Genomic DNA, 25,072 nt, shown 5'->3' on the forward strand with positions numbered 1-25,072 from the left:
TTTCTTGGTCAGATGTAACTGAAACTGAATTGTCCCTAGGGGAATCTGAATCTATTACAACTGGATTTTGCTATTGGCTGAGACAGATTATTGTGACCATCGTGCGTCATCAACTTTCACTGTTGGCCCCGCCCCTCCTAGAAAAGCTGAGAGGAGGGAGGAGGGTTTCCACCAATCACAGCCTTCAATGAGCATTGATCGACAGCTCTCATATGGAACTCCTTTTTTCAGCTGTGATGTTTTTGACTCTGTGCTTCTATTAAGAGCTGATTCTGCTCTAATCAGAGAGTTCATCAAGCTATGTGTGTATGTACAGACACATCATGTGTGTGTATTCCCATCTGTGTGCGAAGACGTGCGTCTAGGTCTTATCGCTGTGTGCGTGACGTGGGGGGAGGCTGATGGTGGGAGAACATGGCTGTTTGCCCCTGAGTATTATGGGACTCTATTCTCCCATGCGCGTGAGTCCAAAAAGCCATGCAGCGGCGCTGTTTTTGGCTGCACGCTATTCTCCCCCTGAACTTAAGTCAGTCGCTGCGCGCCTTCATCCCAATTACGCACTACGGGTGGAGCAGCCCTGAAATGTGGGTGTTCCCATTCAAATCTGGCTTTATGCGCATTCTCCGGTGTGCGTAAGTCCTTTTCCTATTATGCGCTTCTAACCCTGGAATAAGTGCAGCGCCCCGATAAGGTAAAGCATTACTAGAAATATGGACTTAGTTACATTTGAAGCCACACGGACTCAAAAATAAATAATGTCTCATGTTGGACTTGTCTTTTATTTTGAAAGAAACTTTCCTTTTGACAGGCATGCTGTGAAATGCATATTGCACAGGAAAAAAATTAGATTTATGTTTTAAAAAAAAAAATTATGCATGTGTGTTTTCAACATCTAATTTTGAACAAATACATTTTGTTGTTGAATTCTAAAAAATAAAGTGGCTCACAATTTAATGACCCATATGTGGGTCCCACGATTTAACGTGGCATATGTGGATCCCAGAGTGATACCAGTTGAGAACCCCTGGGCTAGTGGACTTATACCAAGGAATAAATGACCAGCTTGAAAACAAATGGTATAATGGTATAGCTTAACACAAATATCTTAAGAATACATCTCTACAACTTGTTTTGCTGGTTCTGTCACGGGACTGAACTGAGGCTCAAGCGCAGACAACACAACAGGAGGCACAGATACAATTAAATGATTTATTCCATAAACAGAATATAACAGAAAACCTACCAGCGCCCTAAGTGGGGTGGTGGAGAAACTAAAGAAGTGCTGAGCAAACTGAGGGAGACCTAATACTAAGATTAAATAAAAACGATCAGGAAACTACTGACGAACAAACAAAATCCTAGGTCTAAAGGCATAAACTCAGAATGGGCTAAACTAACAAAGAAAACCTCTGAACCCCAAATGGGCAGGAACACGGAGACGCTCGAGCTGCAGCCAACACGGAAGAAACGACGGAGCCTGGCACAGGAGTGGGGAAGAACCAGCTGAAGGGTGGAGTGAGCTGAGGGATTTCAGAGGTGATGGTAGTTGCAGGTGGGAAGGAGGCAGGAGAGATCCCAGCGGCAGAGAGGGTCAAAGTGAACACTGTTTATGGTTTGGCGTTGGTTTGTGGTCTGCCGATGTCTTAAGTAGTGGTGTGAATACTTGCAGGTGGGGAGACCACTCCCCGCCGCAGCTGGAAGCAATCCTGATGATCAGAGGTGAGTAGTCCGGACAGTGATGAATGGAGACCACCAGATGGTGCCAACGGACCAATTCAGGAGATGCCAGAGGTAGAGGGCATGACAGTACCCCCCCTCCTACGTGCGCCTCCAGGCGCACGACCAAAACGTTCAGGACGCCGCCGCTTGAGATCCCTGATTAGGTCAGGGCAAAGGATCTGACTGCGGGGGACCCAGCTCCTCTCCTCAGGCCCGTAACCCTCCCAGTCCACGAGAAACTGGAGGCCGCGACCCCTGCGGCGGACATCCAGCAAGCGCCGAACCGAGTAGGCGGGCGAGTCATCCACCATCCTGGGAGGAGGGGGGGGGGGGACAGGAGGAGCCAGGGGGGAGTCCCTGGCGGGCCTGACCTGCGAGACATGGAACGTGGGGTGAATTTTCAAAGTTCTGGGAAGGGTGAGACGTACCGCTGTCGGACTGATGATCCTCTCCACGGGGAAGGGACCGATGAACCGGGGTGCCAGCTTTCTAGATTCGACCTTCAGAGGGAGGTCCTTGGCCCTCAACCAGACTCGTTGGCCCACAGAGTAGGTTGGTGCCGGGCAGCGACGGCGGTTGGCCTGCCGCTCCATCCTCTCAGTTGATTGTATAAGTCCGGCCCTGGCCCTGTCCCAGACCCTTTTGATCTGGCTGACGAAGGCTTGAACAGAGGGAACGGAGAGTTCTTGTTCCTGGGAGGGGAACAACGGAGGTTGGTAGCCGAGGGAGCACTGAAAAGGAGACATCCCCAGAGAAGAGTTTATTTGTGAATTGTGTGCATACTCCACCCAGGCCAGATGCTCAACCCAGGCAGTGGGGTTGGAGGAGACCAGACACCGGAGGTACGTCTCCAGAGACTGATTGGCCCGCTCCGCTTGGCCATTAGACTGGGGGTGAAAGCCAGAGGTGAGACTGAGGGTGGCCCCTAGGGCAGCGCAGAAGGCCTTCCAGACTCCGGAGATGAACTGTGGACCACGGTCCGAGACAATGTCTGCTGGTATCCCATGCAACCGGAAGACGTGGTCAACTAGGAGGGATGCCGTCTCCCTGGCTGAGGGGAGTTTGGGAAGGGCGACGAAGTGTGCTGCTTTGGAAAAACGATCAACAATGGTGAGGATGACCGTGTTACCTCCAGAGGGGGGTAGCCCCGTGACGAAATCCACAGCGATGTGTGACCAAGGCCGAGAGGGCACCGGGAGTGGTTGAAGGAGACCCGAGCTGGGTCTGGAAGGGGTCTTGCCCCGGGAGCAGGTGGGGCAAGTGGCGACAAAGTCCCGAGTGTCCCTTTCGAGAGAGGGCCACCAAAACCTCTGCCGAAGGATGGCTGTGGTCCGGAAGCCCCCAGGGTGGCAGGCGAAGCGAGAGGTATGAGCCCACTGGAGCACCTGGGTACGCACAGACTCAGGAACATAGAGAACATTAGGCGGGCAGTTACCTGGGATTGGCTGTTGGGACTGTGCTTGACGGACCTGATCCTCCACTTGCCAGGTTAGAGAGGCGACAAGACGAGCAGGGGGAAGGATAGATTCAGGGTCACCAGAGGGTTCGTCGCAGGAGAACTGACGAGACAGGGCATCCGGCTTGATGTTACGGGACCCCGGGCGATACGTGAGGGAAAACTGGAAGCGACCAAAAAACAGCGCCCAGCGGGCCTGCCGAGAGTTCAATCTCCTGGCTGAACGAATGTACTCCAAGTTTTTATGGTCTGTCCAGACAATGAATGGGTGCTCTGCCCCCTCCAGCCAGTGACGCCACTCCTCTAGAGCGAGCTTGACCGCCAGCAGTTCCCGGTTCCCCACATCGTAGTTCCGTTCTGCTGGGGTCAGGCGGCGAGAGAAGAAGGCACAGGGATGCAGCTTTTGGTCAGATGGGGTCCTCTGGGAGAGTACGGCCCCAACCCCGGAGTCAGATGCATCCACCTCGACCACAAACTGAAGGTGGGGATCTGGCTGAACAAGGATAGGAGCAGAGGTAAAGCGTACCTTGAGGGACTGGAATGCTTGCTCGGCCTTGGGGGTCCACTGGAAGGGAATTGAGGTGGAGGTCAGGGCTGTGAGAGGGGCTGCCACCCTACTATAATCACGGATGAAGCGGCGGTAAAAGTTAGCGAAGCCCAAAAAACGCTGTAACTGTTTCCGGGTCTCTGGCTGGGGCCACTCGGAGACAGCCGATAGCTTGGCCGGGTCCATCATCACACGTCCTGGGGAGATGACAAAACCCAAGAATGATACAGTAGTAATGTGAAACTCACACTTCTCCGCTTTAGCAAAAAGGCGGTTCTTCCACAGGCGCTCCAAAACCAAGCGGACATGGCGGACGTGTTCCTCCTGGTCTCTGGAATAAATCAGGATATCGTCTATGTAGACAAACACAAAGCGGTTGATCATATCCCGGAGCACATCGTTAACCAGGTTCTGGAAGACGGCGGGAGCATTCGTGAGGCCAAAGGGCATTACTAAGTACTCAAAGTGTCCCAGGGGGGTATTAAAACCCGTCTTCCACTCATCTCCCTCTCTTATTCTCACTAAATGATAAGCATTTCTCAGGTCTAGTTTGGAGAACACTTTGGCCCCGTGGAGAAGGGTGAAGGCAGAGTTTATCAGAGGTAGAGGGTACTTGTTCTTCACGGTTATATTATTTAGGCCCCGAAAGTCAATACAGGGTCGCAGGGACCCGTCCTTCTTATTTACAAAAAAGAATCCCGCACCTACCGGAGAAGTGGAGGGCCGAATGATACCTGCTGCCAGGGCGTCCCTGATGTATGTCTCCATGGCAGCCTGCTCGGGTTTAGAGAGGTTGTACAGACGGCCAGAGGGCAAGGTGGCTCCAGGCAGGAGCTCAATGGCACAGTCGTAGGGCCGGTGAGGAGGCAAGGATAGGGCATCCTCCTTACTGAAGACTGGAACTAGGTCATGGTAAACCTCAGGAACGCCGGACAGGTCTGGAGGCCGAGGATCTGGCCTGGGATTTACAGGAGCAGGGGATGGGGCTGAACGGAGACAGTTAGCATGACACCCAGTACTCCAGGACTTAACCTGGCTGCCGCACCAGTCAATAGAGGGGTTATGTTTAATCAACCAGGGGTGCCCCAGCACCAACTGTGGGCGAGAATGCTCCAGCAAGTGAAAAGTTAGTGTTTCGTGATGGTTACCTGCTAACCGGAGGGTAACAGGAACTGTCTTCCGGCGGATCGTGGCCAAGGGGAGGCCGTTGAGAGAACGGGCCTCTACGGGAGAATCCAGTGGCATTGACGGGATGTGGAGCTGCCTGGCGAGGGCCGAGTCCAGGAAGTTCTCCTCGGCCCCAGAATCCACCAGCACGGTCACAGAAAGTGATTGGTTCTGGTAGCTGAGTGTAGCGGGTAGCTGTAGCAGATGAGGGGAGGTGGAAGCAGTCCGACTCACTCGTAGACTCCCTGTCACGAGTGAGCCCTCTTTTTTGCTGGTCCCTTGGGGCAGGAAGCAATGAAGTGCCTCCATGACCTCGGAGGCAGCCTCAGGGCACGGTGTGGGCGTAGCAGGCTGGAGAGTGGGACTCAGTCGGCGGGAGGGTGCAGAGTCCCTCCAGTGTGAGCGCTCTCTGCGCCTCTCCCTCAAGCGATTGTCAAGCCGGATGGCGAGGGAGATTAGGGCCTCCAGGCTGCCCACCTCCTCCTTGGTGGCGAGTTCATCTTTCAGAGCCTCGGACAGTCCCCCATAGAATGACCTCTGGAGGGCCGGATCGTTGAACCCACTGGTAGCTGCAAGGGCCTGGAATTCCACGGAGTACTCTGCAACACTGCGGACCCCCTGCCTCAGGGCCATGAGGCGATCTCCAGCGTCTCGCCCCCGAACTGGGTGATCGAAGACGCGCCTCATGTCTGCAGAGAAGCGGGAGTAGGAGGTGCAGATCTCCCCCTGTTTCTCCCACACAGCTGTTCCCCAGTCCCGTGCAGGCCCTCGTAGAAGGCCAATTAGATATGCGATTTTAGCCCTATCGGACGCGTAGGAGGTCGGTTGTAACTCAAAGACAAGTGAAACCTGAGTCAGGAAGGCCTGGCACGAGCCGAGATCTCCAGCATAGCGCTCAGGAACCGGAACCGTGGGTTCACGGCCTACTGTGGCCAGAGCAGAGGGAGAACCTACAACCGTCGTCTCGGGGACATTAATGGGGGTAGGCTGGCAACCTGACGCAGCTAGTGAAGATGCTAACACGGACTGCTGACCAGTCAGGTGAGACATTTGGCTGATTAGAGCTTTAACGCTAGACACGAGAGTCTTGAGTAGCTCCTCATGCCGGCCTAGAATCGCTTCATGACTAACTACAGCATGATGAGCGGCTGAGGCCTCATCTGTAGTGCGGTCTGCTGAGCTCATTATGGCCAAACCATACTGTCACGGGACTGAACTGAGGCTCAAGCGCAGACAACACAACAGGAGGCACAGATACAATTAAATGATTTATTCCATAAACAGAATATAACAGAAAACCTACCAGCGCCCTAAGTGGGGTGGTGGAGAAACTAAAGAAGTGCTGAGCAAACTGAGGGAGACCTAATACTAAGATTAAATAAAAACGATCAGGAAACTACTGACGAACAAACAAAATCCTAGGTCTAAAGGCATAAACTCAGAATGGGCTAAACTAACAAAGAAAACCTCTGAACCCCAAATGGGCAGGAACACGGAGACGCTCGAGCTGCAGCCAACACGGAAGAAACGACGGAGCCTGGCACAGGAGTGGGGAAGAACCAGCTGAAGGGTGGAGTGAGCTGAGGGATTTCAGAGGTGATGGTAGTTGCAGGTGGGAAGGAGGCAGGAGAGATCCCAGCGGCAGAGAGGGTCAAAGTGAACACTGTTTATGGTTTGGCGTTGGTTTGTGGTCTGCCGATGTCTTAAGTAGTGGTGTGAATACTTGCAGGTGGGGAGACCACTCCCCGCCGCAGCTGGAAGCAATCCTGATGATCAGAGGTGAGTAGTCCGGACAGTGATGAATGGAGACCACCAGATGGTGCCAACGGACCAATTCAGGAGATGCCAGAGGTAGAGGGCATGACAGGTTCAGGTCTGTCTGGTTTTCAACAAAGGGTCTTTCAGTCCTTAGGGTCATGATCTTTTAGGTGTTTTTTCTGACACGTATATCCTGAGGCGTTTAAGTGACTATAAAGTGGCCGGTGCTGTTGCGATACTCAGTCAGGTGAACAGGGTCACATCACTGTTCCTCTGAGAAGGCTTTTGGTAAATATCTCTGCTCTCTTTTTATAATCTGTAATTTTGCTGATCTTCTTCATTCCAGTTTTATGTATTATTATTTTTTTTTACCAAAGATTAACTTAATTTGGGTGACCGTGGCTCAGGTGGTAGAGGGATTGTCTTCTGATCCAGTGGTTGGGGGTTTGATCCCAACCGATAGCGCTTTGGGACTACCTCTGTGGTTATTAAGCGCTATATAAATCATTTACCATTTATCATTCATCTTTTCACAGGATTTCTGCTGATCTGCAAATATGCTTCGCTTGGTAACGTATTAATTTGTTTATTAAATGCCAATAACTTTCAAACACCTGTAATTTAAATGACTTAAATTTCTTTTTTTGTTATAGATCTTTGTTGCCATTGTTGCCATTCTGGTTTCAGGTGGGTTCATCTTGTAAATTACCAAATAAAAAGCAATTTTACACTTTCTAAACATTTTCTGATCACTGTAGCTATAAAAAACAAACACATTGAAAGGATGTACACATTTATTTCTTACAGAAATAAACCAAATAAATGCTGGACCAACTGAAGCTCCAGGTGAGATGTAGATGTATTATTCAGTTCTGACACATCAATGACTCAGGCTGTGTTGTTAAAGTTCAAAACGTTTGCTAAAATGTTCCAATTTATTTGTTTATTCCACAGAAACAACAGACAAAGGTAGGATGTGTGAAGAATGTCTGTTTTCATTTGTAAATGTTGTATCTTTTACATTAGACATTGCATAGAAACAAGTTATCATTGATATCTGTGTGTTAAATTACACAAAATAGTCAAAATCTAATCTGCAAAATATTGGGACAAAAAATTCTAAAAAAAATTTTAAATGATGTTTCCAAGCCTGTTTCAATCTTACATTCATGGTTCAAAACTTTCACCTTTTACAAATTACAGAAAAATCTGTAAATTTTTAAATCAGACTTTATTATCCACATGTAAAGTGTTGAGCTTTAAAAACTATAACCCGGACTTTGGTTTTCATATTCCATTAAAGTATTATTGAACATTTGTTTTTTCATGTATTTTTAAACGTTGAACATGTTTTTACTTTTTCATTCATCCCAAAGGATTAGCAGATAGGAATGTTTATTTATTTATTTTTTTAAATCTACATCTCTTTCCCAATTGTGTCTACAATTAAAAAATCAAATGTAATAAATCAACACTGACAATTTAGTTAAATACTGAGTTTTTTTCTTCAACAGACATTAGGAAAAAGTCAAGACGTGGACTCCACTTTTCACCAGGTGGATTCTTTTTGAATTACACACTTGTTGATTTTTGGGTTGCGTGGGTAAAATAGAAATAAAGGCATTCTCATTGAAGACTTTTACCTTTGAGAATTTACATAAAAATCATTAAATTTTTAAATCTGACATTATCTACATGTAAGTGTTGAGCTATAAAAACTGTAAACCTGACTTTTATGATTGTATTCCATCATTGAACATTTGTTTTTAGAGATTAAAAAATATGAAATGATAACTTCATATATTTTAAAAAGTTGAACATTTCTTTTTTTCTTTTTGTGTCTACACTGTAATTAATAAAACAAAAACTGTTTATATAAATAAAAAAATGAGTTTTTTTCTTGAATAGTCGACCGGAGAATTATCTTGGATGAAGAACCCATAGAACAAGGTGAGTTGTGTTTTGAATTACATACTTGATTTTTTTTGTTCTGTAGGTAAAGTAGAAATAGAAGTGTTACTATTGGACCACTGTGTCGATAAAAGCTGCATGTTGGAGTTATTTCTGGAGCTGCTGTGTTTAAGAGATCACTGCTGCAGGGAGAACGTGAGCTTTGTCTGTTGTGAGGATATAGATCAATGCTAACTCTGTCTACAGCTGTGACGTTGATATTTAGGAATGGTAAGAGATAAAGCAAAATTTAAAGACGTATGTTTCAGAGAGAAAACACCTGAAACATTTAATAGTCGTCAAAAATTCTTATGAAAAGTATTTTTACATTCTTGAGCAAACAATTCATTGTCACAGCCTGGTTTAACCAACATCCTTCATTTGCTCATCCTTAATTTCTCAGACATTTGTGTCTATACTTTGGTTTTCCAAGGAAAATAAGGCGAATACACAAAAGACTCAATAATGTACAGTCTTAATTATGAGAACTTTTTATATGTCTTGTCAGCATGCTGGACGCAGTGGTTTGATAGAGATAATCCCAGTGGTTCTGGAGACTGGGAAACATTAAAAGACCTTCGCAAAGAGAACCCTGGAAAGATTTGTCCCCAACCAACTGACATTGAGGCCCGAACTCTGAGTGGCCAAAACGCACCTGCACCAGGGGATGAATCTATTTTGTGAGTATTAGTCATTCTTTGTCTTTATAAAAAAGGATGGTGTTGCATTTTTGTTCAGTTAATGAAACAAAATGTTTGTTTAAAAAGTAGATCTTTGTTTTGTTTGTAATGTTCTAGGATTTGGCCAACTGTAGGATTGATCTGCAAAAATAAAGACCAGAAGGATAAGAAGTGTGAGGATTATAGAGTTCGTTTTCGCTGCTCCGCCCCTTACTGTGCAGGTAATGTATGATGTAAATAACCATTAACATGGACAATATACTGGAGGAAAAAATAAAATAAAAAAAAGAAAAAATATGTACATATATATATACACTATATATATATATATATATATATTTTTAACATATGTTCAATTTGGAAAAAGTACTGAGCAGTTTCCCCGCTATCCAATCTATTTCACTCTTCTTGTTTATCACAGCAGTGTGCTGGACCAAGTGGTTTGATCGAGATAATCCCAGTGGAACAGGAGACTGGGAGCTTTTGAAAGACCTGAGGAATGAAAACCCAGGACAGATTTGTGAAAAACCTCATGACATGGAGGTTGTTACCACCGATAACCCACCCATTGCAGCTGGAAACACAGGACAGAACTTTTATCTGTAAGTTTACTAACAGGACAAAACATTTGAACTTCTTGACATTTAGGTTGTTACCACTGCACAGGACACATATTTTCTATGAGCAAGTTTACTCTTGCATGCAATGAAAAAAGGTCCGCACAACTGCGTGGTTAGCTCCCAATTTCAATTTGCACCAAAAACGACTAAACGCCCTTCATCAGACATGTGGGTGTTTAGCCCGAAACGTCACGTTTTTTGGTGCAAATTAAAATTTGGAGCTAACCACGCAGTTGTGCTGACCTTTTTTTCATTGCATCTTTGGACTTTTTTGATCCAGCACACTGCCTCAAAAAGTGATGTGTGTGTTTTTTGTATTGTGCTAAATTTACTCTGCAGACACAAGTTTTATGGACAGAGGTAGAGGTGTTTGAAGACCTGGGTTTAATTCCCTGTGGTTATAAAGGCACATGGCATACAATCACGCCATATACTGTATATGATACAATTTTCCATGACACCTTGGCAATGTGTTACAGCTGATGCATTCTCTCTGTCTTAATCGTTTTTATTCAGGATTTAATTTAATTACTTATAATCAATTTCCAGGAACAAACCGGACAAGGGATTTGTTTGCCGGAATAAGGACCAAAAATCTTTAGCCTGCCGTGACTACAAAGTTCGCTTTGCATGCCCATGCTGATCCTGAGATCTGACTCTGCAACACCACCAATGAGAAGAGAGAGAGAAACTCCTATTATCACTTGCTTGATTTTTTTTTCTATCTATCATCTTTCATGCCTCTCTTTATGATTGACTTGTGGAAGTTACATAATCAATATTTCCGGGTGCCTGGTTGTTATCTTACAAAAACTGCTTGTGCTGTCTATTGTTATTTCCTGGTAACAATGATAAAGTGACAAAAATAAAATAATTTAGCAGCAAGTCATGGGGGTTTTTATTTCAGCTTGTTTTTTTTTTATATTATTGCTTTAACTCAATGTTTAGTACTGGTACTGTTATGCTTTATAGTAAACACACGCACTGTTAACAGAAAAAAAAAGTAGAGGTGGCCTTGATGTCAATAAAGAGATCAGATAGACATATTTATTTGATGTACCTGTTGTCCTCTACACCAGTAAAACTGGGTTGTTTTACTTTCCATAAATAATTAGGTTAAATGAGTACTGTTGTAGAGAATTGTTGTTCGTTAAGATTTAAGGGTCAGAAATCTGGAGTAAAAATATGACCTAGTACTAGTATTTTCTTTTCAGTGAACAATTGAAATGGAAAGCACCTTTATTAGATTAGAAAGATTTCTTCTTTTGACCAATGCACACTGATAGATGCAGGGTCTGAGACTTGGCAGAGCTGGATAGCACCTTTATTTAGAGCTATCAGAGTATTTGTTCATGTCTCCTGTGAGAGGACAAGTTTTGCATTGTGTGTTTGCTTTGCTGCTGAAGGAAAAGGTTTTTTTTTTATAAAGCCAGAGTAGGCTGCTACGGTCTCTTCCTACGGATACATAAAAGTGTTTTTAAAGTCTGGCTTTCTCCTCCACTTGCACTGCACTTGACAGTTGTGTTGCGGTCCGCGGTTTCGCCCTCTTGGTGCTGAGTGCGCTGCAAACCGGAATAGCGGGCTTTCTGGGGCCTTGTTGGGGCCTGTGTTTTCGGAGGGGCAGCATACCCCTGGTTACCTTGGCAGCCTGCGGTGCAACTGGCCTCCCGGGTCGGACTGCTGCCTCTGGAGAAATTCTCCCTGGCCTGGGGCCCGGCATCTGCTGGCTCTGGATCTGACCGCTGGGGGGCGCCCACTGGCTGCCTGTCCGGCACAGTGCTGGTTTCCTCCTGGGAGTGGGTCTTTGCGCTCTTCCTGGGGTTTCGGACAGGGGGCTCCCTGGGCCATCCCCCAGGGGGGTGCGGTGTTGGGCCGTGGCTGTGTGTGGGAGATGGGCACTGACAATCGGCCTCGGGGTGGCGGCGAGGTGTGTTGGGTCCTCGACTCCCTGTGGCTTGCTTGGGTGTGTGTGTGGTGGCGGTTGCCGTCTCTCGTCCTCGGGTCTCCGGGGCGTCTGGGAGGGCTGGTCGGTCGTGGGGAGTGGCCTGTGCCTCCTTGGCTCCCATTGGTGCTGCCGGCCTGGCTGGTCATTCAAGCCCAGGGCGGCACCTTGGTTCACAATAGTGGCTCTTGCATGCACATCGGTGGTGGATTCACTGGCATGCCTTACGCTTTGTGATAAGCTCATATTCACACAGACCTCCTTGTTTGGCAAAGAAACATAAGTCACAGTATGAATGAAGTAAAAACACTTCTATGCATCCGTTTACAGGACCCCACATCCCACAATGCAATGAGCAATACTTCTCCAAAAATGCCAATAAGAGCATCTTTACAGTGGAGACCAAAACAAACTTTTAAGCACCTATGTCCACCTTTTTCCCTACACAAAACTTTGATCTGACAACGAAATCATAGACTCACCAAAATAAAAGAGCTTGCTCTGCTTAGGGCTCAAGTAAACCCCCTGTATCAAAATACATTTATTTACTCTATTAATGTCATAAAAAAGGAGGTCTAAAAGGTTCATCTGTTCATGGTTCACTCTTTCTCCCTCTGTATTGTGTCTGTCCCTGCTTGTGTTTTCCACGTGTATGCGTGCGTGTGTGTGGTAACGTGATTGTGAGTCACATGTACTTTGTGTGTGCACGTGTGTCTTGTATTGTTAGTTGGTGTGTGTGTGTGTGTTCTATTGTTACATTATGGAAAAGTAATACCTTGTGTAAAGCTATTTACCTTTGTACTAATATTTTCCTTCACAACCTGTTCTTTTTCATAACATTTGTTCTGGTGAGTCATCGTTCTCATATTCCTCAGAGAACGGGGGTAATGTAAATAACCTATAGTTTTGTGGCTTAGGAAATATGATGCCTCCAACCTTAATCCAGCCATATTTTTTGTTATAGAGAACAATCATGTGAGCAAAGTAAAGTATTACGTGACAGCGAAATAATGCAGGAGCTGCATACCATATCTCCAGGCCCCCATTTTTTCATTCAAGCCTTTGAAATTCAAGAACATCTCCTCGGCACTGATAACTTAGTTACAATCTATAGATGTGCCATATTACACAAAACTCCTGGAGGGGTGAAGTGACTATAAAAACCACAGGGTGGTTTAAAATACGCAGACAAGTGAAGAGGTTCACACTGAGAAGACTTTCCGGTAAATCTTTTTGGTAATTTTTTTAAATTTAGACTACTTATTGTTTTCATTCCCGTTTTTGAATAACTTCTTTTCCAACAGGATTTCTATAGTTCTGTAAACATGCTTCAATTGGTAAGAATTTACCTTCTTTTAATATACACCTGGCATTTTGAACGTCTGTTTTTAAAATGAGTAATTAGATTTTTAATTACAGCTTTTTGTTGCCATTTTTGCTGTTCTGATTTCAGGTGCGTCCAAACTTCAAATACAAATGACCACAATCCACAACACATTGTAACCATTTTTTGTTATGTTTCATACAGAGAGCAGCCAGAGGTTAGCTGCATCCACTAAAAAACCAGGTGAGACTCATTTGTATTTTCCACTATTGGTAAATCCATGTTTTAGATGCGTTTGTAGAATGTTGTTCTTTTTTTTTTAATTTTTTTTTTTTAATCCACAGACACAACATACAATGGTAAGATGTTTAAAGACTATATGTCTGTTTTTACTTTTTCATTTTGAATTTTTAATGTTGACATTGCACAGAAATCCTTTGTCTTTTGTTTTGACTCTTTTAGCGTTGGACATTTGGAATGGTGAGTCACAATATTCACTGAGACCTGATAAAATCAAGACCTAATCAAAAATCTATAGATTTGGAACCAATAATAATTTCCATTCTTTCTCCTTCTCATGCGTCAATGAAGCTATGAAGCCAGGTAAGGAAGTTTTATAGATTCTAATGTTTATATAAGTGAGATTTATCATCCGATGAATTGATATTTTATAACGTCACAATTTTACACATGAACAGCGTCTGCAGCTTCCTGTCTGCATTCTTTCCTTCCTGCTTTTTCTACAGCATCAGTGTTGTTTTTGGTCTGAATTATCGATCACATTTTTTTTTAGATAAAAAAAATAAATAAATAATTACTCCTCAATTGTAACGTAAGTTGCTCTGCATGATTTCCCAGTGTTTGTGATTGGTCTGACGCTGTAAACTCCGCCCCTTGTACGCGAGGTTGTTAGGCTGCTGCACCAACAGCTGAGGTAACTTTGTTCGCTACGAATTCTCGCTCCGTCGGCTTATACTGCAAACGTCTTCCTCCGTCTTCGTCCTCGCAGAGCTCCTTCTGATTGGCTGATCAAGTCCTGCGTGCAGATGCACAGACAGCAGACAGATCAGCCACCCATCCCTTCCACTCATGTGGGTTGCCACATACAGAATAGTAATGTAGTTTTTAATAGTTTAAGTTTAGTGCGTTACTTTACTTCGTTACCCAGAAAAATAATGTTGTTTCTGTAACGAGAGCTGGAGATAGGCACCAGCAGACCCCTGCAGTGAAAATGAAAATGGATAGATAGAGATGTTTATCAATCAAACTGAAATGAGTCATTGTTACGAACAGGTTTTATTGGATCATTTAGAGCTACATAATCCTTCACACTTCTTTTGTTCACAAAACTGGATTTTGTACTTTATTGGGTAAAGGATTTACTAAATCCTTATCTGAGAAAGTACAGCAACTCTACAGTCCCTGTTTTCAGTATGAACAACCTTGCCCTGAGTATAAACTTAACACATAATATGCTTTACTTTCTTTGAATAGCCAGTCTGCAGCTTCCAGTGCCAAGTAAGAAACCAGGTGAGAGCCTTGGGTAAAGTTTATCCCTTATTAACATTGAATAATTCTACTTACATCTACTTTTTTTCTTTTCTTTTATGTATATGCAGCAAAGCTAGGTTGGATGTTCAGATACTTGTTTATTTTACCATTTATAGTCAACAGTCAACACCGCTACCACCTCAACTCAAGCAAAGCTTTCTTGTCTTAGCTTTTGACACTTTTGAACACTAAAATTTTCTCCAATAGTTTTGCTCTGAAATGCAAAAACAAAATCCAAGTAGGAGGGGTTTTGTTCGTTTGTTTTTCTGAGTTCACACACATATCTGTCAAGTAGTCCCTTTATAAACTATTCAGGTTTGCTCTTTTTTTTCTCCTTTGACTTCACTTTCAAAACACAAACAAGCCCAGGTGTAACAAATGTTCTTCTGTTGTCCGACCTCCTTTCTGTTTGTCTCTCAAAAATAGTCAAGCCACTCCCTCTTCTGCCTGCTTCATACATACTAAACATTGTTGATGCTTGTTTCTACTATTTCTTAAACTCCATTCAGATTTTACGCGCTCTCCTAATAAGCCTTTTCACACTCTGGAACTTGCACATGCGTGACCTGGGGGGGTCATAGGTCAAGAGGGATATAAACGTGAAGAAGCTCATTCACTCTGTTGATTGTTATATTATTAGTAGTACACATATTCGGACTCGAGGAGGTGACCAGGGTTTTCCGCTGATGCCACTTTCGGCCAATCCGAGCACTTTTAAAAACCGATGGGAGCAGCTCAGCAGCAGTATAAAAGCAAGTGCAGTCCCCTTGCTTCCACACAGGTGACCCCTGGTTGAAGGATAGTATGAGTTCTGACTTTGAAAAGGTAAATCTACGAGGTCCCCCATTCACTAACCAGGTCCATGATTATTTTCATTGTGTTAAATTTACAAATTAGAAGGAAGTGCACAAGATGGACAAGCCGATAAGTGAAACAACACTGTTTAGCTGATTGATCACTTTTGAACATCCAGGAAAAACCTGAATTTTTAGGTTGTGTGCTGCATTAGCTTTAGCAGCTAACTCTGTATTTCTACCTTGGAGACCGATATCACATTTACTCATTTTTTTTTTTCAAAGAATTAATGCTCCAATGGGGAAAAAATAATCTAAATCTCTGTCAGACTCACTGTTTACACCGTTAGCTATGACGAGTTTATCCCTCTTGACCTTTGACCAAATGCACAAACTGAACCAAATCAAGAGTGTGAAAGGGCCTTATCAGTTGCACATCTCAGCCTTTTTAAACATTTACAGATGAAGGTCCTTATCAACTTGTCTTTTTTATCTCAGAGTGCTGGACGCAGTGGTTTGATAGAGATGATCCCAGTGGTACAGGGGACTGGGAAACTCTCAAGAGCCTTCAAAAAACAAACCCTGGAAAGATTTGTCCCAAACCAACGGACATTGAAGCCACAACTCTATATGGGTTAAGTGTGGCTGCAGCAGGGGAAGTGATTTATAAGTAAGCCCAAATTAATTACAACTAATCACAGACGGTGCTTCATCATTTACTTATTCAAAAAACTTCACATCAATGCCTTTCCATGTTTTTGGCCAACTTTCAGGATGGACACAACTTCAGGATTTATCTGTAGAAATTCAGATCAACCAGATAAGAAGTGCAAGGATTACAAAGTCCGCTTCAGTTGCCACCCGTCTTTCTGTGATGATGGAGGTACAAGATAAAATATGCGTTCCACATACACTATATATATGTGTGTGTGTGTGCACATCATATTTGTACTAGTTTTAAGGGTCATGTGAAAGCATTATCTCAGAAAAGAAAAATCCAAAATGTTTCCATTTTTATGCCTTACTATAGCCTTACCTCTGATTTTGGGTATCGGTCACTTTTTTTCTCATTTTTATGGCTTTACTGCATTTTCATCCCAGTTTAAGTGTGCACATCACATTTGTAAGATGTTTTTAGGGTCATGTGATAGCCTTATCTCAGAAAAAAAAAAATCCAATTTTTTTCCATTTTTATGCCTTACTATATAGCCTTACCTCTGATTTTTTTTGACCAAAGATTGATGTCAATCCAAAAAAAAAATGGTCATTCTTTGTGTAAGTTTAAAAACAACATATTTGATTGTTTTACAGCAGTGTGCTGGACCAAGTGGTTTGATCGAGATAATCCCAGTGGAACAGGAGACTGGGAGCTTTTAAATGACCTGAGGAAAAAAAACCCAGGGCAGATTTGTGCAAAGCCCCTGCTCATTGAGGCTGTTACCACTGACAACTCCACTCCAGCCATCAGCACAGGACAGAACTTCTATGTGTAAGTTTACTCACAGGACACAAGATTCAAGGTTAGGGTTAAATGTGTTTAAGCCCTTTTGCAATAGGAACAGCACTGGCCATTGAGCAAGGCATTGAGAAGATACAAAACTCCTTTTTGTAATCCACCTTTGAATCGGATTAAACGGTCAACAATCTTTCATAACTGCGTAAAAGATTTTAGCGTTACTGGAGTGAGAATTTGGTGGTAAGCGAGGACCGCTTCAAGCTAAGCTAATGGGCTAAGTTAATGGCCCTGAAGCCAAAGTTACGTCTGAAATCAAATGCGATTGAGACAGAATTTCTTCACAGAAAGTCTCAATGCAGCTTGTAAATGCACTTGTTCACGACACTACTACATTTCTGCTTACATGGGCGAGTGTCATGGCACTAATTGCGCCCCCACCAGATTGTTCCCTTTTATTTCCTTGTGGAAAGGTGATATTTAATCCTCTCCTAACATACAACTTGGATGGTGCACTTTTATCACTGAAGAAGTGGTGACACACTGCTGCTTAGCTCCAAGAGCTAACAAAAACTACACCTTCCACAATCTAAACAGACCTGTTGTGCCTTCATCTCCCACAATGCACCATTTATTTAAAGCGCCAGGCCAGACCGATCAACGAAAGTGTGTCATGTTCTGACCAAAATGGCAGCTCTCCATAGTTTATGCCAAAAAGGTATAAGATTGTTCTAAAAAAGTCCTTTTAATTTTTTTTTTTTTTTTATAAATTGGTGCGCATATTTAGTTTATTGGTAATACATTAAACACATTTTTTGTTATATACTGTACATTTTCACTACACGTACCCTTCAATAAAGGAACATGGCTGGTTACTGTCTATGTCTATGACAAAGGAGGGCAAATTCTTGAATATCACAGACGTAATCAAAGTTAATGGATCTATATATTTTCTTCTTCAGGTACAACCCAACCATGGGATTCGTTTGCCGTCAACAGGATCAGAAATTTAGCCAGTGTCGTGACTACAAAGTTCGCTTTGGATGCAAATGCTAACACTGAGGTCTCACTTTCCAACACCCCAACCGATGACGAGCAAATAAAACCTGCTTTTTTTAAATTTTATTTTACTAACCTTGATTTATTGAACAGACTTTGTGCCTGTTGCCTTAATAGCAATGATTTGTTAGGAAATGCAGATTAACCTTTATCTTAATAATATAACTCAAGTTTGTGCTTTACCAACCAAACATGATTGGTACCTGAAATTGTTTTTTTCTGTCTTTTAGTTTTAGTGAACAAACTAAATCAGTGTGAACAATCACACCCAATAAAAATGTAACCAAGAAGCAAATAATTTGGTCTTGTGTCTTGTATTTAAGCACTTACCTGGCACACACACTGTGTGGCAGTATCTGCTCTCTGATTTGACATCCATTGGAAGTGCAGGCAGGTACTGCTACTGTATATATGACAACAGATGTAAAACAATCCACAGAACAAATACAATGAGGCAAATTACCTTGACTACTTCACAAAAAAGTGGTATATTACATCATTTGAGTTGAAACCAACATTTCAACTTTCTTTAACAATGAAAAACCCTGAATAAACTTTGCCACGGATTTAAATTGGTTACAGTTTCCATTGTTCACTGCCTTTAAATATTATCATCCTGTTTTTCAGTGATAGCATGAGAAATCATCCTCCATCTGGTGTAAATGAAAAAGGAACACAATTTATGCTCCGTCAAAACCTAAAATTATAAGAAAACGAAAGTTACACATTTCAAAGTTCATATTACTTAATTGTTTTTTTTTTTTTTAAATACATATAAGGGTTAGTGTGCATGAGTAATAATTGTCTTAAAAAAGCTAGACTTGTGTCAAAATGGTTAATGTTGTATTTCCATAACAATGCACATATTTATACTTCAATCACATTGTATCCATGGTTCAGCTATGTTGGATGCAGACTTCACTAGCGTTTTATTGTGTTGTGGGATGTTGAATTCATTTGCATTTTACTTGACATACTCATCAATAAATAAACAGCGGCTATGAAAAAATTCTAGCAGCGCTATGTGTCTCTCTTCTCATTGGTCAGAGGGCAGTAAAGCCCATCCCAATTTACACATAGTTCAATACCACCTTGTCTATTACAAGTCCACACACGTACACAATCATACACATGTGAACTCACACACTAAGTCAATTCAACAACATACATAACCCCAATACACACTTTTGAGAACTATGGTACAAACCTAGAACACTTAAAGAGTAACTTACACAAGCCTTAAAGGTCCAGTATTATGGTATTTTTCACCCATCTCCATTTGTTGTCAGAACCCCAACAACATAGTTTTTGAGTTTTTTTCCCCCAAAATCGCCGGTTTTCTGGAGTCAGCTGTTTCAAACACTCACATGAGCTGCTATGTAGCGTTCTTCTCCTCTTCACCCTTTCTGGTCCCATAAATAGTCCATTTAAGACGATAGTCCATTGTTTTGTCCGACTGCTGGGTTGCATTGGGTTACAAACACGTCAGATCATCCCATAAAAGTGATACAAGGTGGTATAACGGCTGCTAAAAGTGAAACTGTTGCGAGCACTCTTAGGTTTATCCATATATTGAATCATCTATATATTGTGATATTAACTGTAATAACAATCTCCCTTCACTATGTTTTTTTTACCTGTGAGGTAATTTGAGAAGGAGCAGCTCACATTCTTATGCAAGGTATACAATCTGTTCAAACTCCTCCCCTCCGGCAGATGTGACATGCCAAAACAACCCGCCATAAGAACAGTTTCTTCCCCCATGCTGTCACTCTGATCAACCCTAAACAGTCAAAGCGTGTCAGACCTGTTGCTGGGATATAATCCTCGAACTAAACATGTAACAACCCTGGAACAAACTGTCACTTGAATGTACATGTACATATACGTATACTATTTAATTTAAATGTTCACCTGCACTACTCATTTGCACATTTTGGCATATTTTTACCCTTTTCCTGTAACTACACCAAACTTTCCATATTTAAAAATTTTTTTTATCACTTTTTCTTGTTTTTCTTATTTTTGCTTTTTTAATGCATTTTTGCTAAATTACTCCCATTTCTGCCACTTCTCCATCACATTTAAATGCCTTTTCTGCACATTTTTTACACTTTCAAGACATTTTCTGCACTGATAAAACCTTTCCACCACTTTTCCACCTAATGTTACATATGTTGACCCATTATTGTTACTTTTAATTTATTTTCACCATATTTCATGCTTATTTTTGCCAATTTATCCACATTCATGATTTGTCATGCCCATTATTTGCTAGTTAAAATAGTTTTTTACATTCCTGCCAATTTTAAGCCAATATTGGCTTAAAATAAAACATAGCAGACCAGACCAGCCCAGATGGCCATGTATGCCAGATGGCCAGTCCACCTCTGTATATTAGGGTTGGGTATCGCCAGGTACCTCACGATACGATACCGTCACAATATTTTGCCCACGGTAAAGATAATATCACGATAATCAATATATTGCAAGAAATTTCATCCACGATACATTACGATATGTGTCACTGAAGAAATTCAGAATTTATTCACTGCACTGGATCCATTTCACAGGAATTGCAAAACATTGTCAATGAATTTCACATGAATGACAGACAAGTAAAACAAAGTGTTTACTGTGCAGTGTCTCTTCTTAACACACACACATTTATTAAAGGATGGTCAAACGTCCAATGGTTGCCCTCTAGCTGCAGAGCTGCTGCCTGTGATCCATGTTTTACCACAGGCGGCTTTTAGCCAATGAAAAGCGCTTTTTCATTTTTTGCCATAGCAGCTTCACTTTTTTGATGAGTCGCGAAAAGCAACTTTTCCGTGTGGGACGTTCTTCTTCCCTGTTCATCAGCTCAATGTGAAGGAGCTGGATCATCTCCCTGTTTTTCTCATGTGTTTCCAGGAAGATGTTCATGTTTTTCTCCCACTGGCTCTGCTGGTCCATGACGGTTTGTAGGGCCAGGCGCAGAGACTCCTTGAGGACAGCAATGTCCTCCTTCTGCTGGTCTAGCAGAGAATCAGTCTCATGTTGGTGACTCAGCATTTTGGTCGTCCATTCATTCCACTGACTCTGCTTGTCCTCCAGCTCATTGATGAAGGACTCCCATTGGGTCTGTGTACCCTTCTGGTCTTCTGAAGGGTACTGTGTGAGCTCTTTGTCCTTCTTCTCCAGGTCTTCTAGAACCACTGTTTTGTCCAGTTGAACCTTCTCAGGTGCATTCATCTTATCCATCGTATCAGTCATGTTTAGATTGTTTTCCAGAGATAATATTGTCTTCTCAGGCTGTAGCTGTATGTGTGTTGTTCTCACTATATGACAGTCAAACTAAAGCTCTACTTTAAAGGAGAACCTCAAAATTATAGAATGTTACACAATCGCCATAGCGACTGGTTCCAAAAGTGTAGACTGACTAAACTTCCTGTTAACTTCAAAACAAGAGCCCTACTACAAAAGAGTTAAAAAATTAATGGAAGACAAGAAGAGATGCTTTTATTTTGAAAAAGGGATTTGATTTTTAGCTTTTTTTCCTTTTTTTGTCCATTTTGGCAAGTTCTTTTTGACACTTTTATCCATTATCTGTCCTTTCTTTATTTGTTTTGTCCATTTTTCCTCCTAATAAGCTTCCCTTTTGCCCAATAAATATGAGACATTTTTTTTGACTGTAAACAATGGGAGACATGGACTCGATCAAAGACATGCTTTAAAGCCTGACACAAAAAACAACGTACACATTGGAGCTCAAAAATACATGTTAGCTTCAGGGCGGCCATTTTAAAACAACAAAATTAAGGACAATTTGTACAAACTTGACAATTCCTGATACGTTTAGAAATTACACTTTGAAATTTAAAATTCAGTTTTTATCACTCTTCACACATACAAAAGTTATTTTCTGCACACATTTACTTTTAAACCAACAGCTGTTTTCAGGCAGAGAACCCTCAAAAGTAACATCTTTATTCATTCATAAAGCAGTTGTCTTATAGAGCTCAATGACATTCACTCAGGTATGTAGCCTGTGCTTCTAAACGCTATCAAAATGAGCTCTCATTTAGCATTTTAAGCTCTTTAAACTGACCAACAGAGTGATAAATAAACTATTTAATACGCACATGAATGTGCAGCTTCTGTTATCTGTTTATTTACCGTTTCCCTTCAACAATTTATCAGTGTTTGTTTGATGTTCCTCACACATGACTCAGTCTGCTCAGCGTTGCCAGTTAGAGCTGGTAACTTGACACATTATCTGTCAAAAATTCACTAAAATGTAGCCTAGATGCCTTATTCAGAAACTCTAAAGCCAACCTGGCAACACAGTGTCTGTAGAGGGTTATTCTCCTGTCACAGCTACCTCTGTTTTAGATACTTTTGTCATTTACAGTCATGTCTTGTTTGCCACAGCTCATCGTCTTTATTCATCGACAACTAATGACTCATTTGATTAACATCATTCAGCACGTACATGTTATTGTAGCTGAATGGAAGCCAAACATAAGTGTGTCATTAAAATGTACCTTGTATAATTAACATATCTGCACAAGTTATTAAGTAATTTTTTTTAACAATTTGAGCCCATTTTGGCGTATTTTTACCCTTTTCCTGTAACTACACCAAACTTTCAATATTTAAAATTTTTTTTATCACTTATTTTTGCCAATTTATCCACATTCATGATTTGTCATGCCCATTATTTGCCAGTTAAAATTGTTTTTACATTCCTGCCAATTTTAAGCCAATATTGGCTTAAAATAGATAAAAAAAAAAAAAAAAAACATAGCAGACCAGACCAGCCCAGATGGCCATGTATGCCAGATGGCCAGTCCACCTCTGTATATTAGGGTTGGGTATCGCCAGGTACCTCACGATACGATACCGTCACAATATTTTGCCCACGGTAAAGATAATATCACGATACAGCGATTCTGCGATAATCAATATATTGCAAGAAATTTCATCCACGATACATTACGATATGTGTCACTGAAGAAATTCAGAATTTATTGACTGCACTGAATCCATTTCACAGGAATTGCAAAACATTGTCAATGAATTTCACATGAATGACAGACAAGTACAACAAAGTGTTTACTGCGCAGTGTCTCTTCTTAACACACACACATTTATTAAAGGATGGTCAAACGTCCAATGGTTGCCCTCTAGCTGCAGAGCTGCTGCCTGTGATCCATGTTTTACCACAGGCGGCTTTTAGCCAATGAAAATCTCTTTTTCATTTTTTGCCATAGCAGCTACACTTTTTTGATGAGTCGCGAAAAGCAACTTTTTCGTGTGGGACGTTCTTCTTCCCTGTTCATCAGCTCATTGTGAAGGAGCTGGATCATCTCCCTGTGTTTCTCCTGTGTTTCCAGGAAGATGTTCATGTTTTTCTCCCACTGGCTCTGCTGGTCCATGACGGTTTGTAGGGCCAGGCGCAGAGACTCCTTGAGGACAGCAATGTCCTTCTTCTGCTGGTCTAGCAGAGAATCAATCTCATGTTGGTGACTCAGCATTTTGGTCTTCCATTCATTCCACTGACTCTGATTGTCCTCCAGCTCATTGATGAAGGACTCCCTCTGGGTCTGTGTACCCTTCTGGTCTTCTGAAGGGTACTGTGTGAGCTCTTTGTCCTTCTTCTCCAGGTCTTCTAGAAACACTGTTTTGTCCAGTTGAACTTTCTCAGGTGCATTCATCTTATCCATCGTATCAGTCATGTTTAGATTGTTTTCCAGAGATAATATTGTCTTCTCAGGCTATAGCTGTATGTGTGTTGTTCTCACTATATGACAGTCAAACTGAAGCTCTACTTTAAAGGAGAACCTCAAAATTAGAGAATGTTACACAATCGCCATAGCGACTGGTTCCAAAAGTGTAGACTGACTAAACTTCCTGTTAACTTCAAAACAAGAGCCCTAATTACAAAAGAGTTAAAAAATTAATGGAAGACAAGAAGAGATGCTTTTATTTTGAAAAAGGGATTTGATTTTTAGCTTTTTTTCCAAAATTTTTGTCAAAAATTCACTAAAATGTAGCCTAGATGCCTTATTCAGAAACTCTAAAGCCAACCTGGCAACACAGTGTCTGTAGAGGGTTATTCTCCTGTCACAGCTACCTCTGTTTTAGATACTTTTGTCATTTACAGTCATGTCTTGTTTGCCACAGCTCATCGGCTTTATTCATCGACAACTAATGACTCATTTGATTAATGTCTACATTGTTAGAGAGAGCACAGTTCACCAAGTCAAATTCCTTGTGTGTATAAAATACATTACATGGCCAATAAAGTTGATTCTGATTCTGATTCTAGGAGGAGCCGGGATTGTCAGGAGGAGGAGTTTCCTCCTTATGACTCATAAGGGGGCAAAAATCCAACTTGCCCATTTGGAGCAGACTTTTTACAAAATGTGGAATAGCAAGGGAGGGATGAAACAAAAGTTTTTCAACTTTGGCACTCTGACTGAGGCTAAAGCAATGTATATCACTGAATTTTTTCATAATACTGCCCCTTTAAAGTAAAACATCCTTACTTACTCAATCACAGAAAGACTCGAGCATGACTGTCAGAGTGGAAGTCATTGACCTTTCAACTCTATCTTCAACTCTAACCCCCTTTGATGAGTAACGTTAAGAAACTTTTATGGTCATTGCATTATTCCATGTCTAATATTTTCACTACTGTTTATTTGTTTTATATTCGCAGGATTACATCAAAAGTACTTCATGAATTACGCCAATGAGGGGATCATAATCAATATATTCATTGGTAAAAAAAAAAAAAAAGAAAAATTGGTAAGGCCAAAGTTAAGCACGTGAAAAAAAAGTTGATAGCCTAAGTTACAAAAGATGTTAGATATGCAGTCTTTCTTAAAGTTTTATTGCAACAATCAAATAAGTATTTACGTCTGTTAAACCAATTAACATAAACAAAAGAAATGAGAACATATTTTCAGTGATTTCTCATTCCTTGTGATTTGGTTTGACATCTTTCTTTGTTCTTTGGTTTTGTTTAGGTGTAAAGGTGCAAAACATATTTTCTGTTATAAAAA

The 25,072-nt window shown here is 41.9% G+C and overlaps 2 protein-coding genes across 2 annotated transcripts; both read left to right on the top strand.

The window, feature by feature from the left end:
- Positions 1-6,488: 6,488 nt before the first annotated feature.
- Positions 6,489-10,540, top strand: LOC114458058 (cartilage intermediate layer protein 2-like). The gene is made up of 5 exons (XM_028440303.1): positions 6,489-6,561; positions 9,106-9,277; positions 9,395-9,498; positions 9,699-9,879; positions 10,447-10,540. The coding sequence occupies exons 1-5, from the start codon at positions 6,489-6,491 to the stop codon at positions 10,538-10,540; spliced, it is 624 nt and encodes a 207-aa protein (XP_028296104.1).
- A 3,216-nt stretch (positions 10,541-13,756) lies between these two features.
- LOC114458061 (cartilage intermediate layer protein 2-like) lies at positions 13,757-18,017 on the top strand. The gene is made up of 5 exons (XM_028440305.1): positions 13,757-13,766; positions 16,007-16,178; positions 16,282-16,391; positions 16,820-16,997; positions 17,924-18,017. Exons 1-5 carry the CDS (start codon positions 13,757-13,759, stop codon positions 18,015-18,017), a joined length of 564 nt encoding a protein of 187 aa, XP_028296106.1.
- The last annotated feature ends 7,055 nt before the right edge of the window (positions 18,018-25,072 follow it).

Source organism: Gouania willdenowi, chromosome 24, assembly GCF_900634775.1.
Source record: "Gouania willdenowi chromosome 24, fGouWil2.1, whole genome shotgun sequence".
NCBI classification, from domain to species: Eukaryota; Metazoa; Chordata; class Actinopteri; order Blenniiformes; family Gobiesocidae; genus Gouania; species Gouania willdenowi.